Here is a 17,131-nt window from a genome sequence, read left to right as displayed (position 1 = left end):
TTTGTTGATATATAATTTTTATTGGTATAAATATATATGTAATGAATTTTTAATAAGTTTGTTTTACACTCTGCATATTTTTACAACACATATAGAAAAAATTGTTCTATGCTATATAATTTTAGTATTTTAATTTATTTTTATTTTAATATGTAAATTTTTGGATCATTAAGATAATATAAAATTTAATAATTTAACATAATTTTGGAACTTTCAATTAATAAAATATTAAATTATTTAAAATTTAAAGTTATTTTGTAGAGAAATGAATTATTTGTGAAATTCTTGATTGATTGTATTCTTTGTGAAAATGTTACAATTTATACAAGTGTTGCTGCCTGTGTAAGTCTGAAAATCATTGCAGAAGCAAGATATCAAGCCTAGACAAAAGGAGAATAAGCTGACTGAGTAACCATCTAACTAATTATAGAATTATTGACAAAATTAAAATAAGCAACGCTATTTGCCCCCTCAACCTGGAGAATGTAGCGAAGCCATTCCAAGCTTGGAACGATTAAGCTGAAATGGAACAGCAGCTAAGGCCTTGGTAAAAATATCAGCCAGCTGTTCTTTGGAGGTGCAAGGGAGAAGCTTGACAACACCTAATTTGACCTTCTCACAAACAAGATGGCAATCAATTTCAATGTGCTTGGTGCTTTCATGGAAAATCGGATTGGCTGCAATCTGAAGAGCAGATTTATTGTCACAGAAGAGAGCAGTTGGACCCGAGGATGGTACATGCAAGTCACGTAGTAGGAAATAGAGCCATTGAATCTCGCAAGAAGTTGAGGCAAGGGCACGATATTCAACTTCAGAAGAAGAACGCGAGACCGTGCATTACTTTTTGGCTTTCCAACTGATAAGGGAATCACCAAGAAAAACACAAAACCCCATAACGGATCGTCGAGTATCCCGACAGCCAGTCCAATCAGAATCACTGAAAGCTTTTAACACGGGAGGAGTAGCAGAAGGAAAGAAAAGACCAAGGTCGGGAGTGCCCTTGATATAGCGAAGCACGTGATGAGCAGCCTGCAAATGCAAAATTGTCGGACAGGCAAGAAATTGACTCAGTTGTTGTACAACAAAAGAAATGTCTAGCTGAGTCGATGTCAAATAGATAAGAAAGCAGGAGAAGCATCACGAGAAACTTTGGTGACCAGTGGCGTTTGGACAGGTTTGCAATCGAAAAAACCAACATCGGAAAGAATATCCAAAACATACTTCCGCTTACAAAGGTGGATACCAGTAGAATTTCGCGCAACCTCCAACCCTAAAAAATATCTCAAAACACCGAGATCCTTGATTCAAAAAGCATGATCCAAAAATTACTTGACACGAGCAAATTCAGATAGATCATTGCCGGCAAGGATAATATCGTCAACATAGATAAGCAACACTGTAAAAGAACTAGTAGAAGCACGCACAAACAAGGAAAAATCACATGAAGATTGCATATAACCAAGCGATAGAAGTGCAGAAGTGAGCTTTGAAAACCATTGCTGACTTGTTTCAAGCCATAGATAGATTTGAGTAACTTGCAAACTTTACCGTTTGCACCATCTTCAAAACCCGGAGGCACACGCATATAAACTTCTTTATGCAAGTCACCATGTAAAAACGCATTATTAACATCCAACTGATGCAAATGCCATTGGTGAGAAGAAGCCAAGGCAATCAATAACGTACCGTTGTCACTTTAGCAACAGGCGAGAAGGTATCAAAATAATCCACGCCTTCAATTTGAGTGTATCCTTTGGCAACTAAGCGTGCCTTGTAACATTCAACAGTGCCATCAGCTTTATATTTAATTCGATACAACCATTTGCAACCAATGACAGGCTTCCTATTAGGCAAATCCACAAGAGTCCAAGTGCTATTTTGCCTGAGTGCAGAAATCTCAACTTGCATGGCTTCCCTCCAGTGAAGGTGTTTATTGGCTTGGTGAAAAGTCTTAGGCTCTTGAGAAGTGAGAAGAGATAAAGTAAAATGTGAACGAGAGGATGATAAATTTGACAAAGGAAGCATGGATTTACCTGGATGTGGAGGCGAAAGATGATTGGTAGCAGCTTTGGTGCAGAAACAGTGATAGTCACCAAGACGCGAAGGAGGTTTCCTAACTCTCGGAGGTCGAGCAAGAGGAGGATCGGGCAGAGGAAAAAGAGGAAGTGTAGGACCCAAAGCGGAAGCATCATATTGAATGGGGTTTTCACGAATCATGACAGGAGATGAGTCATGTGCAGAAGAAGAAATATGAGAATAAGGAAAAGAATTCTCATGAAAAACGACATGTCGAGATACAAAAATGGCTTGAGTGTGAAGATCAAACAAGACATACCCTTTGACGTTAGGTTTAAAACCAAGAGAAATACATTCACGAGCACAGGGAGCAAACTTTGTGCGATGAGCTTGTAAGGTCAAAGCAAAAGAAAGGCGACCAAAGACTTTTAACGAATCATACTCTGGTTTTGTGCTATGTAATTTTTCAAAAGGAGTGGAATTTGATAGAAGCAGTGTTGGAGTACCATTGATAAGGAAGACCGAGTGTAAAACAGTGAAACTCTAAAAAAATTTTAGAAAATGAGCATGAAATAACAAAGCACGAGAAACATTAAGAATATGCTGGTGTTTACGTTCGACGAGACCATTTTGTTGAGGGGTTTCGACACAAGAAGTCTGAGGCAGAATTCCGTTGGAAGTATAGAACGAAGGAATTATAAATTCAGGAACATTATCGGTTCGAATGACCTTAATTTTGAGGGAAAATTGGGTTTCAACAAGAGAACAAAAAGATAACAGGTGAGAGCGTGCTTCGGATTTCGATTTCAAAAGAATGATCCATGTAAAACGGCTAAAATCATCGACAATAGTTAAGAAATAACGATGGCCGGTAATTGAAACAATACCATTTGGTCCCCAAATATCAACATGAATCAAATAAAAAAGAGCTTTAGAAACAGATTAACTAAGAGGAAAACAAGCTTATTTTGTTTAGCTAAGTGACAAGTCTTACAAGGCAAATTAGCACCAAAGGGAGAAGAGGAAAGATTCGAATATAACGATTTTAATCTGGAGTCAGACAAATGCCCAAGGCGATGATGCCAGAGGGACACAGGAGAGACAGACGTGACTGCAAACACTTTGGTGGAAGAAGATGGAGTGGGAAGGATAAGCAACTCAAGGACATAGAGGCCATTGAACACCTTAGCTGTACCAATCATCTTCATAGAGGGAAGGGCCTGTATACAACATAAATGATTAGAAAAGCGAAAAGAACATGGCAACCGGGAGGTAGCTTGGGTAACGGACAAGAGATTAAAAGAAAATTGTGGCACATATAAAATATGTGTGAGATGAAAATCAGTTGAAAATATAACAGTGCCAGAGAAATTAACAACAGCATGTGTACCATTCAGTAAAGTAATAGAGATCAGTCTAATTTTGGTATAAGAGGCAAAGAGAGACAAGTTATGAAAAATGTGGTCTGTGGCTCCAATATCGATAATTCAGGAAGAAGAAAAAAATGAAAAAAATACTTTCAGTCGATTCAGGAGTTTCAACGAGAACCTGATTGGTAATATGGGAAGACTGGGATGAAGATGGGAGCAAAGCCAGAAGCTGCTGAATTTGCACAGAAGTCAAAGCAACATTAGAGTCAGTGGAAATGCTCGAGGAAGATTCAGAAGCCTATGTAACCTTCTCATCAACTGCAAGGTTAACACGTGAGGTTGGCCGCTTGCTCTTATAGCCGGGAGGATAACCATGCTTCTTGTAACAGGTGTCAATCGTGTGGCTAGAGCCACCACAATAAGTGCACTGGCGGCTATCAACAGAGGATTTATTTTGTGGCTTGCGAGCGGAGGAGGGCTGGCGAACAATGTTGCTGGTAAAAACCTGAGAAGAAACTGGCGTTAGCTGCCTCTCTTGTTGCATCACCATAGAGAAAGCCTTATTCAAAGAAGGCAAGGGATGGATCAACATAATTTGAGAGCGAACACCAGCAAAACAGTCATTAAGACCCGTCAAGAACAGAATCACGCAGTCATTTTCGTGATAACGATGAAGGATAGTGAGAGCCCCGCAAGAACAAGGATGATGGCAAGAGCAGGAAGGAACAGGCCGAAATTGAAGCAATACATCTCAAAGAATCTTTAAATCAGTGAAGTAATCGGTGACAGTACGATCACCCTGTTTTAAAGCGAAGATTTCTTCCTGCAAATCTGCAATGCGAAACACATCGCCTTGAGAGAATCTTTCACGAAGATCTCACCAAATCTCATAAGCAAAATCAATCCACAAAATGCTCGTAACAATGGCAGGGGAATGGAATGATGCAGCCAAGAAATTACCATGGTATTGCAACGTTCCCAAGCAGGAAAAAAGGGGCCAGTAGCAGTAGGAGCTTGAATCGTACCATCAATGAACTTAAGCTTGTTCTTAGAAAGAAGCGCCATACGCATGGCACGAGCCTAAGAGTGATAGTTGAGACTCGTGAGCACGGGAGAAACAAGAACGAGGGCAGGATTCTCATTGGGATGAAGAAAATATGGGCTGGAAATGTTAGTCGGATCGTTGAGGCTCATAGCTTCAAAGAGGAAGAAGAAGAAAAAGAAAAAAAAAACAAAAAAACATCTGATACCATCTAGAGAAATGAATTATTTGTGAAATTCTTAATTGATTGTATTGCTGTGAAAAGGTTACAATTTATACAAGTGTTGCAGCCTGTGTAAGCTGCTGAAAATCATGCATGAGCGATATATCAAGCCTAGAAAAAAGGAGAATAAACTGACTGAGTAACCATCTAACTAATTACAGAATTATTGACAAAATTAAAATAAGCAACGCTATTATATTTTGATGATTAAATTACTTCACAATCATACATGTTTCTTGTATTATGATTAAATAATAATTTATTATTAATTTTTTCAAAGTAAATAATGATTTTTATTTCTATGATTATTTCTATTTTCTTTTCTTTTCCTTTTATTATTAAGTTATATTTTGAACCCCAAATAAAGCGAGTGAGCACCTCAAGCATATCTTTAAGATAAGCATGAAAATATAAACATGAAATAAATGTGTATACTTGTCAAGTTCTATATAAAATTAATTATTAACATGCAAAAATATATAAAATTATAAAAAAAAAATGAGAACACCATACAACATAGAGGTGCTCATGGGCCGAGCGGCCCGGCCCAGCCCGACGTCCCGCCCGACGTCCCGCCCGAAATATGGGTTTGGGCAAAAAAATGAGGCTTGCTTAGAAAACGAGCCGAGCCTTGAGCACCACTTTTTTGGCCCGGCCCGAATATAATAAATATTTATTTTTTATTTTTTATTTTAAAATATTTTTAAAATGCTTTTTTTAAATAAATTTTTGGTGTTTATTTAAAAAATGGGCCGGGTCGGGCTCGTGCTTAGGAATTTTTCCAGGTCGGGCCTGGACAAAATTTTAGGCCCATATTTTGGGCCGGGTCAGGCCCTGGCCTAGGACGCTGGCCAAAAAATTTTTTTGGGCCCGGCCCATGAGCACCTCTAATACGACACCAACACCTATATTTTTACTAAATTTAATTATCATGAAAATATTATGCAAAAATATATTACATATTAGAATCTAACATGAACAAATAAATTATTTCAAAATTAAATCACGATAATAAATTATGCAAAACACGTTACGATATAAAAAGTGATTCACATGCATCAACATGTCAAAATTTATACAAAACAATTTATAACTTTTGAATTAAATTACTAATATAATTCTAATAACCTCTCTAATTTAATTAAATTACTAATATAATTAATTTTTGAAAAATAAACAAACAATTATTACTTTTTTTAATTGAATAATCTGTTTGTTTAAAAAAATACAACCTGATGATGTAACATTATTTTATTAATATCTAAAGATTATTACTTTTTTTATCTAAATCAAACAATTCAAATTCAACTTCAACTTCAACTTCAACTTCAACTTCAAATTCCAATTCAAACTATATTCTTTGTAAATAATAGAAAAAGTCAAACAACTTTTCCATCACAAGCAGAGGATAGAATAAAATATTTAGTTGATTCCTTTTGCATTCAAAACTCCAAAGTATTAGGATTCAAATACTTCTCTAATGTTTCTAGAAGGTTTAAATTTTAAAATATATATAAAAAAGTAAATTATACTTACCATCATTTTAAAATAGTTTTTGTTCTAATTTGATCATTCTAGATTTTTTTTTTCTAAATTTTGTTAATCTACTAACGGATTACTAACATGATACATTAACCAATTGAATGACGACATCTGACACTTTTTTTCACTTTTGACTAAAACTTAGACACTTCTTTGTAATTATTTGAAAACACCCTTTTTGACTCCTGTTCCACCACTATTGCCGACAATGGATCGAATGTTAGAAGAAATGATATCAATGAAACCCATTTAGAAAAAATAGTGATAAAACAGTAAAAAAATTTACAGCATTTTTTTTTTCAAATTTGAGTTGTGCCGGACTTAATAAAAAAAAGTTTACCCAAGACTCTATCCATTTAGAAAATGGGTCTTATTTTTTTGGTCTAAATCTATTTTTTGAATCTATATTTTTACTCAAACCCTCTCACTTTTTAGACGAGATTTAGGGCCAAACCAGATCAACAAGTGTAATCCACAACTTTGGAATATATATTTATATATCTTTGTGTTCATTTTTAGATATTCAATGTTATGTGTAGTACTAAAATTGTTAATATGTGATTGAGACTAGATGATGGTTGTAATGCAGTTATATCTATGGTATTAGTTTACATTCTTGTGTATTGTATGAGTTAATTGTGTGTAGGAAAAATGATAAGTTGAAAGGCATGAACTCAACGCACTTTGTTCGACTTACTCGTGCTTGGGGATAATAAAATACAACACATGGTTAGAAAAATATTAATTAACAACTTGAAGAAATGAAAGTTGAGTGCAACGCAGCTACATCTTCATGCTATACCTAGTTCTGTTCTATAGAGTAATTGGGTCTGATATAATGTGGAACTCCTTTTCTACACCTAGTGAGTTAGCATCCTCGATAAGGGACTTCATGCTAGCTTCAAGCTCTACTAGATCTTCATCACCGGTTAACGCTGTGATTTGAAGAGTTGGGGGACCTTTAGGCCTTGATGCTAGCGTTCGTATCAAGGAATGCCATTAAAGGCTATGTTTGATTTACAGAGAGAAAGATAGACAAAAAAAGGTTTTGGGATAATTACAGAGAAGTCCCTAAGCTTTAATCAAAAGTAAAAAATTTCATGTGTCATCATTCAATTGACTAATTTGTTACATCAGCAATTCGTTAGTGGATTAACGGAATCTTTAATGGCAGTGACTAATTAGAACAATTATCTTAATTAGAGTAACTAAATTGAGAAAAACAATTAAAGGGATAAACTTTATTTTAGAGAGACTTTGATTGTAGTTTAACCGAAAGAAAGGCATTTAATGTTTATAGCTGATCATATTGATATTTTGGCAAGTGAACCTGGAACGCGTTTGGGGAAAAAGAACAACTGGAACGCGCACTTAGATACCCGACTCGAACGCGCAAGTGTACTACAAATAATCATAAATATATCATTAATAATAGTAAGATATTTTAGGAAAAATAATGCCACCATTTATTGGGTTTAAAGGTACTTATGGTAGGTTTCAATTTATTCATATAAATTGAGATTTATAATTTATTCAACTCATCCATACTTTTTCTTTTCTATTTTTTTAAAAAATGTTATTTTTATTTAATCAAGGGATAAGTATTCAATCGAATCAAATGAAAAAATTTCAAGTTTATGAATCATATTTTATCATCTTAACTCAATTTCAAATTTTCTCTAACTGGGTCAAGTGAGATGGAATCCGAATCAAATATATTTGTTCGAGTTAAATTAAAAAAAAAAATTTTGAGTCATTGTAGCCACTGCCACTCACCGTAATCAAATTTGTTATTAACTTTTATCCCCTCGTAATTTATTTATTAATATTTTATATACGAGTTAACTTATTTGCTTGCTCAGTTGCTTCAATTATTTTCTGATTCTTGTCACCATGTATTTTGGAATTAAAATATATACTAAATGTAAAAATGTGATTTTAAAAAATATATATTAAAGATAAAATGTGAAATTAATACCAATATAAAATTTTAATATGAATATTTTATAGCATCATCAATAATTCAATTTTAACAAAATTTGATAAAGATTCGCATGATTAAATAATTTAATAATATATAATACAAAATGTGAAATTTAATTCAATAATATAAATAGTAGACATAAATTTAAAAAAAAATTGAGGTTTGCAGAAAATAAAAAGTTTTTGGGGAAAGTAAAAGGAAAAAATTTGGGGATTTGAGGGGAATAAATTTTTTTAGGGGAAGTAAAAGTTTTGGAGGAAAAATAAAAGGAAAAAAGTTTTGGGGGTTTGGAGGAAGTAATTTTTTTTTGGGAAAAGTAAAAGGGTTTGAGGAGGGGGAAAAGAAAGTAAATGTTTGATATTTGATTTATTCGAATTATTCGAGTTATTCAAATTCGAAAGTTTAACTTGAAAAAATTTCGAGTTGATTCGAATAATTTGAAATTCAAATTTTTTTTTAATTTTTTCGAGTCGAATCAAATTTTTCTCACCCCTAATTTAATCTTTACTAATTTCTTATATATGTAGAAATTTTAAAATATATTTTAATATTTACATTATAAAACAATTCATTAAATTTTAATGTGATATAATATTATAATATAGAAAAATTAAAGTAATATATTGTAAAATTAAAAGTATTGATATGTCAAACTTGAACATTAAGAGTCTAGTTGGACAACACAAAGTAATTGAATGATTGTAATTCCTTAGACGTATTTGGTTGATAGAGTGTAATTGCATTGTAATTCTCTATATCATATTTGGTCGTATAAATTGAAATTACAAAGTTACATAATTTATAATTTAAAAAATATTAATTATTATAATAATTATCAAGATGATAAAATAATTTATAAACAAGTAAAAAATAAAATTAAATAATCATATCTATTATGTTAGTCTAAAAAGAGAGGATAATACGGTTTCTAATAAAAATAGCAAGAAAAATAAACGTCATATGCAATTTTATTTACTTGTTTTAATGCATATTTGTTGGGTTATTTCATCTTTAATATTTAACATGTGCTTCTTATCATTATCTATTAGTCCTTGGTGAGTTCATCATCATCTGAATTTAAACTTGCAACATTAAAATTATCAAGATCTCCTTCTTCCATGTACTATTCGAAGTATATAGATCATCTCAATTCCATTTATGATTGGAGTTATAAAATATGCAACATGCTAATACGATCCTCTTTTTATTTTATGTTATACTAAGGTGATGTTGTTAATATGGAAATATTTTTTTGAGAATAAGAAATAGCTTATCAACCATATTTTGAGGTATTAAATGTGTCAAATTAAAGACTTTGCGAGTTATCTATGATACTTGTGACCGACATCATTCTCTCAAATGGTATCATACCCCCACAATATTATATAAGAAAACATTTTCTATTTTCATAATTAGCATTGACCTTATAATATTTAGGTTCATAATTCAAGTAGTTTGTAGCTTTAATTATAAAACTTATATAAAATTAATTTGGAGAAGAATTCTAGCTTATATCATTTTTATAATACATAAATTAAATCAAAATAATATAATATTTATAATATTTAACTTTTATAAATTTTCCAAAACTTTAATAACACTTATAAATAAAATAACTTTTTGTCATTACTTTTAAAAGTTATTTTTATAAATAAATTATGATAAAAATCTATAACAATTTTTATAAATAAATAATATATTATTTTATAATATATAACATGAGCACATAAATAAGATATGTCCATATTTAGTAGCTATTTTACCTAAATGACCCAAAAAAATAAATAATTACAAAAGTGACTCAAGTTCAAAAACAATCACTCAAATGACCTAAAATGGGGTTGAGGATATTTAATGGCTGACACCACTAAAAAATTGGACACAATCATTGCCTAATGATTTAAAAAAAAAAATTAAATCTGGTCGGCCATCAGTGTCTCAGCACCCCAATTATTTTTAAAAATCTAGTACTCGGGGTGCCAACTATCAGTTTCTCAGCACCCAAATTTTTTTTTTCAAATATGGTATAAGGATGCCAGCCATTAGTGTCCCAACACTCAAAAAAAAAAACTTTCGATTCTCGAAAAAGCTGATGTTGGCCATCTACTCCCCCAACCCAATTTTTTTATCTGATAAAGTGGGTGCCGACCATCAGTGTGCCAGCACCCCAAAAATATTTTTTTTATGTAAAAAAGTGGTGCTGGTCACTTAAGTTCCCCAACCTAATTTTTTTTTCAAATACTGGTATAAAAATATACCAATATGCTATGGTTTGAGAAAAAAATACATGGATGTCGGCCATCTAGTGTCCAGCACCCCAAAAAATAATTTTTTAACCCCTGATACAATCATTAGGCATTTATTGTTCATTTTAGGTCATTTGGGTAAAATAGCCTAATGCCATAAATTTTATAAATAATTATATTACAAAACTTTTATAACATGTAAATTATTTTATAATAAACTTTTGACAATAACTTTAGAAATTTTTTAGTTATAACTTTAAAAATATACAAATTATTTTTATAATATAATTTTAGGATTTATAATATAATTTTTTTGCCATAACCATCCAAACCTTATAATATAAATTTATAACTTGCATAAATAAAATTGGATTTAGGTGTAATTACATGTGTTATTACTTCAATTCTCATCTCCTAAAAATTGGACTGTGTAATTACAATAATTACCCAAATATATCATTCTTGTATAGTTAAAATAATTATATCTAAATTCAATTACTAGATAATTTTTCAAACATTACTAAATATTAAACTATCACTCAATTTTTATTTTTTAAAAGAACTTTTATAAATACAGTACAATATTCAAACAACTATAACTAGAATAAATTCAACGCAAATTATAATAAAATTAAAATATGAAATATATCTGGGTAAAGCCTATAAATGTTAAATCTAAAAAATCACACATTATAATTACGCACATAATAAAACTCGAATTTAAATGCTAAAAAAAACTCTAAAACTCAATTTTACCGGTACAAATCATACAAAAATAATACAAATAACTTTGTTTTTACAAGATTCTCTGAATGAATCATGGGAGTAAGAGGGTAAAAGGGTCAGAGTGTAGCGACAGGTAATTGAAACCCAAAGATGATAATATTAAAGAATATTAAAAAAAATGTGGTCCGTCAAATATTAGACGTTAAAGGACATCGCAGGCTGTAAAGTTAAGAATGAGAGTATTGTGAGTCATATCCTAATAGATGCTGACTATGCTTTCACATGCAATACCTTATTCACATATATATATATATATATATTTATGAATTTTGATTCCTAATATGCCCATTTTTAAGTTATCTTTCCTTATTCTTATTTTTGTAATATCATTTTGATACAATAACATTTTCTTGTTAATATTATATGTTATTTTTCATATGTGTGTACCGTAAATTTTGGGAAAAAATATAAATTTATTTTAATTTCTATGATATTTTTATATTTTAATACTAGTATAATGTATATGTTAGTAGCATCGAATAAATGATCTTTTCCATTCCATAAAGTACTTACCAAATATATACATATATTTACGTTTTAAATGACTTTGCTGCAAAATATAAAACATACGTACCATCTTAACTATCATTATTATACCAAAAAAAAAACATAATCTTTTTCACTTTTCATTACCACGTTAGAAATATTCAGTATAAATTTTATATATAATGATAATACAGATTACGTTATTACCTTCCTAACTATTCTAACGACTGGAATAGTTGACAAAGTCAATGTTGTTATCCAATCAAAATATTCAAACGTTTTTGGGCAGCTTAATTACATAGATGTCAACATGTCAAGTTGTCCCCAACAATAAACAAACTTATCACTTTGGCTACTCCAATAAAAAAAATAATTTTTAATAAAATTTAAAATAAAATTTATTTATTTATTTCGGTTTAATATTATTTGACTATTAAACACATCAGTGAATCATGAATTACGAAATTTTTATTGACTGTAATCTTATCCTTGTAATGACTTAAGCCTAAATCTATAACTTCCATATTGATATTTACAGCTTTGGAAATTACCAAACGTGTAAAAATATTCAGATTCACGTGTATTTTTGCCTATATATTCTAAACTTAGTAGAGACATTTTCTCCCGTAATAATAATCCTTCTTTTTCTCGTTAGACAAAAGCCAAAATCTCTCATTGTCGTGTCTCTCCCTTCTATGGCAACAAGAGTTCTCTCATCATCACCGAAGCTCCTCAACAACCTCCGCTCCTTCATCAAGCCTCTCAACTCCGCCTCTGCTGCGGCCGCCTCACCCCTCAATTTCGACGAAAAACCTGAGCTTTCCACCGTCGAGAAACAGCACCCAATTGCAACAACTCTTCATCAACCAACCACAACCCTTGACCTTGATGATCACCAGAAGCTTTTCGCTTCGGTTCCGACGTTGAAGCTTTTACGTTCGTCGGTCAATCTCGGGTTGGCTTCCAATGAGACGTTCGTCGATTTCGGGATGTGGGTTATGAATTCCAGGCTTATGGAAACGCCTCTGCTACGTGACATCGTATTGAAAACCGTCAAACACACCTTCTTCGAACATTTCTGCGCCGGTGAAACAACGACGGAGGCCGGCGAGTGCGTGAGGAAAATCCAGGAGGCTGGTCTGCGAGGGATGCTTGTTTACGCCGTCGAACACACCAGCGATAACGCCGGATGTGACCGGAATTTGGAGGGCTTTTTACAGAGTGTTGAGTTCGCCAAGTCACTTCCACCTTCATCTGTAAGTGATCTTCCATTACCCATTTATTTTCCCCAGTTTAAGACGATGAATTCATTATTTCTTTTCCCCAGAAAAAAAAAATACAGAAACTTGAAATCAACGGTCAAGTTTATAACCAAGTTTTGAGCTATTCAAATGGAGATTTCTCTCCCAACACGTAAACCTCAAAAATTCCAAATTAAGATATATAGCTTCATTCCGCCCCCTCCTTTTAAAAGTAAAACCATTTCAGTGTGTATTTTCAAGGGAAAAAAAGGTTTCAAGTAACAGACTTGAGATTTGGTCTAAATTAATGGTTTTAAAAATATATTTAATAATTTTTAGTTAAATCCATAAAAAGAAAAGAAGAAAAAAATCTAGCGAGTTAGGTTTATAGTTGTATCCTCACGTGAGCTTAACTATATTAAAAATGCATTAAAGATTAGAGGAAGGTCGTTAATATAAAATTTCAACATATATACTATGGGGTCCAGGTAGCTGGCTCCGCCGTGTCCTTCACCATGCAAAATCATATCTTTAGCCTTTTTAGAGTTAAAATATTTGGGTATTCATTGTACTATTTTTTAATATAATTTTAATTTTATTTATATATAAAAAAAGGTTTAAAAATACTCGATTTTATAGGAAGATAAGTAAATACAGTTTGGAGTGTGATCGAGAAAAGTGCAATAAGAAAAGGAGAAAAAGTGAACGGTGGGAGATTTGACAGCTGCTACCTCATTAATAGGTTTGATAGCAGCAAAAGTGAGAAAAACAATGAACAACTTGTCTGAAGATAGGTACAATTTTTGTTATTTAATAAGGGAGATTCCAACAATTAAGGAAAGGGGGGAAGTGCCTGCCACTGAATCTGTAAGAATCCAAGTTGTGGTAGGTCAACATTTAACATTTGACCAAACATTTTATTAGGCAACGTCCTTGTCATCCATGAACTTTCCAGCTTGATTCCAGTTTTACAAAAGAAAAAAAAAAAACCTGTGTTGGAGAAATATTATTCACAAATTTCAACAGCCGCCATTTTTATTGAGTTTGAATGGTCTTTACATTAGTTTAATATTTTAATTGTCTTGGTTTATATAGGTAAGCTTTGTGATAGCGAAGATAACAGCAATATGTCCCATTAGTCTACTAAAGAGGATGAGTGATTTATTAAGGTGGCAATACAAAGACTCATCATTGAACCTTCCATGGAAACTCAACACATTGCCAATTTTCACCGACTCAAGTCCGTTGTACCATACACTCCAAAGACCCCAACCATTAACCGCACAAGAAGAATCGGATCTTGAATTGGCACACCAAAGACTGTTAAAACTTTGCCAAAAATGCGCGCAGTACAACGTTCCTTTAACCATTGATGCCGAGGACACGTCGATTCAACCCGCCATCGATTACTTCACGTACTCCTCGGCCATCATGTATAACAAAGATGATAACCCCATTGTCTACGGCACGATGCAAGCTTACTTGAAAGACGCGAGGGAGCGGCTGTTTAACACGGCGAGGACGGCGGAGAAGCTGGGGATTCCTATGGGGTTTAAGCTGGTGAGAGGCGCTTACATGTCGAGCGAAACCAAGTTGGCTTCTTCCTTAGGGTTCGATTCGCCGGTTCACAACACCATTCAAGACACCCATGCTTGTTTCAATGATTGTGCTTCGTTTATGATTGAGAAGATTGCTGATGGGTATGGCGGAATCGTTCTCGCAACTCATAATCTTGAGTCAGGTACGGTGTGGAAAACTTAAAAACAGAGTTGGACTCTAACTCGAATACCAAAACTGACAACGCTGATTGAAACAGGGAAATTGGCAGCATCGAAAGCACGAAATTTAGGAATTGAGAAGGGGAATCAAAAGCTTGAATTTGCACAGTTATATGGAATGTCGGAAGCGCTGTCGTTTGGATTGAGAAACGCAGGGTTTCAAGTTAGCAAATACTTACCCTATGGACCAGTTGATATGGTAATGCCATACCTTTTAAGGAGAGCCGAAGAAAATAGAGGACTCTTATCAACTTCAAGCCTTGATAGAACTCTCATGGGGTAAATTATTAAGCTTTTGTTTTTTTTGGTACTCTGTATTTCAGACATGGTTTTCCTTGTCCTATCGACACGTATAGTTGCTGATCGGCTGGTGATGTAATTTTTGTGCAGGAAGGAGTTGAAGAGAAGATTAAAGAGCCTGCAATTTGCGAAGCCAGAGATGGCAGCTTCAGCAGCAGGTAGCATGAAGATAGAAATAGGAACGCCATAAATGAGGTTTTGATTCATAGATGGTTTGGGATGGGCAATTTTTGCCAACAATGTAGAATTATGAAAAAAAAAAATAACAATCATTGTAACGTTTGGGCATTTGTCCCATGTCAATTATTATTTGCATTAGAAATTGAATTTTTTTCTTTATTTTCGATCAAAACTCTTCCTGCGCATTAAATTTATTTTTTTTATATTTGATTTTTTTGACATAGTGTTTATCACATCTTTCTACATTGACAATAATATCCATGTCAATCAAGACTTGATCACCACAATAAACTTAATCTTAAGTCCCAATGTTTAGGATAAGCAATATTTATTAAAATATTAAAATATTTGATTTAATAATCGAGTGTTACTTTTTTTAAAAGTATTTAATTTTTATCAACAATTTCTTAATTTAGTGGTAAAAGCATTATAATGTAAGAAGGAGTGTTTGAATTTTTATTAATTTAATAATTCAAGTTACTATTATCAAATTAAATTTTATTTTTTAATTAGAAGAACAGAGAAAAAAAAACAGTATTCTAGAGTGGTCGGTAGGCTCAAAATCTAGTTAATAAAATATTATCTTCAAAACTTATTCCAGTCTACAATCGAAAGCTGCGTGGAAGATTAACACAAATTTCCTCCGCAAACAAGAGATAAGCAGATGATGGTATAATGATGTGGAAATCACACCCTCTCAACCATTTATTATTTTCAGTCAAAATCAATAAAAGCAAAGCAACCTTATTCTCGAAACTGGTGTAAAACCAAACCACACTCAATATTCAAAACCTAACAAAAACTGTCTTTTTCTAATGCATGAAAATGAAAGCTTTAATACATTTACTATATTATATTCAACATTGATTAGCATTTCGAGAGACCAAATTTTATGATCGTCGAAAGATTGCAAAGCATCAAAAATCACGGGTGGTAATTGGCGGTGTTACTTGATTGTGACCAGAAAGAGAGCAGCAATTTGTGAGTGGAGAATGACATTAGAGAGGAAACCACCCACCCACTAATGGGTAGGTTTAACTAAGAAGGCTGTTGAGTGTTGAAGATTCCATACACGCAGCCAACTTTTGTTGATTCAGATTCCTTATTCTTTTCTTTAGTCAAAACGAGATTTGCTGGAAATAATATAAAAGGGAGATGAATGTGGAATTGAGACGTACGTTTGGTGTATGAAAAGGAATCTATAATAGAATCCACAAAAACCACGTTATGGGATGGAAAATGTAAAATTCATTTGGATGCGTATCTGGGGCAGTGGTAGAAGAATCTCAACATGCACTCATGTTTGAAACAGAAGATTCGTGATAAGATAATTTAAGATCCAAACTTAAGGTCTTGCTCTTACTTAGGCTCAACAATTAGAATCTTTTTGATACGTCAACAATGTTTGGATTAGTTTATTCAAAATGATAGATCTCTAGTAAAACAACTAAGGTTAGTGAAAAAACAAATCTGTTAATATTGATTTAAAAAATAAATAATTAAATATGAAATAAAAAATTGCTGTGTCGTAGTAAATTCACTGCCTTAAAAACGAATTTGTCCTGATCGGTGTAATCGTTTAGTAGACGTCGTCCTTCAAGGTTAACATAGTTCTTTGATATCCGTGCACCCGAATATGGAAGATGAAAGTTAATTGATGTTACTCTTCTCGGGAAATCACAGTAGGAACAATTCCTAAGAAAGTTTGGAGGGGTTACAGTCGGTCCCGTTTAAAACTCAAGTTCCTAAAAAGAATTTTCTTTAAAAGTAAGAAACCGCTAACAGAAAGTAGAGGAGAAAATTGTTGTAACACTCCAAACCCAAATCCGTCGCCGGAACAAGGTTACGAAGCATTACCGAAGTTTACAAATCAAACAGACAGAAAATGCAAACATTTCATATCACATAGCATTCATGTCAAAAACCAATCAAAATCA

At 32.7% G+C, this 17,131-nt stretch overlaps 2 protein-coding genes across 2 annotated transcripts; one reads left to right on the top strand and one right to left on the bottom strand.

The window, feature by feature from the left end:
- Positions 1 to 2,930: 2,930 nt before the first annotated feature.
- LOC128034818 (uncharacterized) lies at positions 2,931 to 4,451 on the bottom strand. The gene is made up of 4 exons (XM_052623661.1): positions 4,268 to 4,451; positions 3,694 to 4,136; positions 3,565 to 3,618; positions 2,931 to 3,236 (listed from the first exon to the last, which is right to left on the bottom strand). The coding sequence occupies exons 1-4, from the start codon at positions 4,449 to 4,451 to the stop codon at positions 2,931 to 2,933; spliced, it is 987 nt and encodes a 328-aa protein (XP_052479621.1).
- A 7,860-nt stretch (positions 4,452 to 12,311) lies between these two features.
- On the top strand, positions 12,312 to 15,366 carry LOC105803629 (proline dehydrogenase 2, mitochondrial). Its single transcript, XM_012635919.2, has 4 exons — positions 12,312 to 12,951; positions 14,032 to 14,677; positions 14,753 to 14,993; positions 15,105 to 15,366. The coding sequence occupies exons 1-4, from the start codon at positions 12,391 to 12,393 to the stop codon at positions 15,202 to 15,204; spliced, it is 1,548 nt and encodes a 515-aa protein (XP_012491373.1). The 5' UTR covers positions 12,312 to 12,390; the 3' UTR covers positions 15,205 to 15,366.
- Positions 15,367 to 17,131: the final 1,765 nt, after the last annotated feature.

Source organism: Gossypium raimondii, chromosome 11, assembly GCF_025698545.1.
Source record: "Gossypium raimondii isolate GPD5lz chromosome 11, ASM2569854v1, whole genome shotgun sequence".
In the NCBI taxonomy this organism is placed as follows: Eukaryota; Viridiplantae; Streptophyta; class Magnoliopsida; order Malvales; family Malvaceae; genus Gossypium; species Gossypium raimondii.
This window is presented reverse-complemented; position numbering and strand designations above follow the sequence as displayed.

Excerpts from the sequence above, each read along its gene's own strand:
- LOC105803629 (XM_012635919.2), top strand. The coding sequence starts at position 12,391 with ATGGCAACAAGAGTTCTCTCATCATCACCGAAGCTCCTCAACAACCTC. Across the intron at positions 12,952-14,031 it reads AGTCACTTCCACCTTCATCT|GTAAGCTTTGTGATAGCGAA; the intron begins GTAAGTGATCTT and ends TGGTTTATATAG. Across the intron at positions 14,994-15,104 it reads CTTGATAGAACTCTCATGGG|GAAGGAGTTGAAGAGAAGAT; the intron begins GTAAATTATTAA and ends ATTTTTGTGCAG.
- LOC128034818 (XM_052623661.1), bottom strand. The coding sequence starts at position 4,451 with ATGGCGCTTCTTTCTAAGAACAAGCTTAAGTTCATTGATGGTACGATT. Across the intron at positions 4,137-4,267 it reads GATTTTGCTTATGAGATTTG|ATGTATTGCTTCAATTTCGG; the intron begins GTGAGATCTTCG and ends AGATTCTTTGAG. Across the intron at positions 3,237-3,564 it reads CTTCCCATATTACCAATCAG|GCCCTTCCCTCTATGAAGAT; the intron begins GTTCTCGTTGAA and ends TGTTGTATACAG.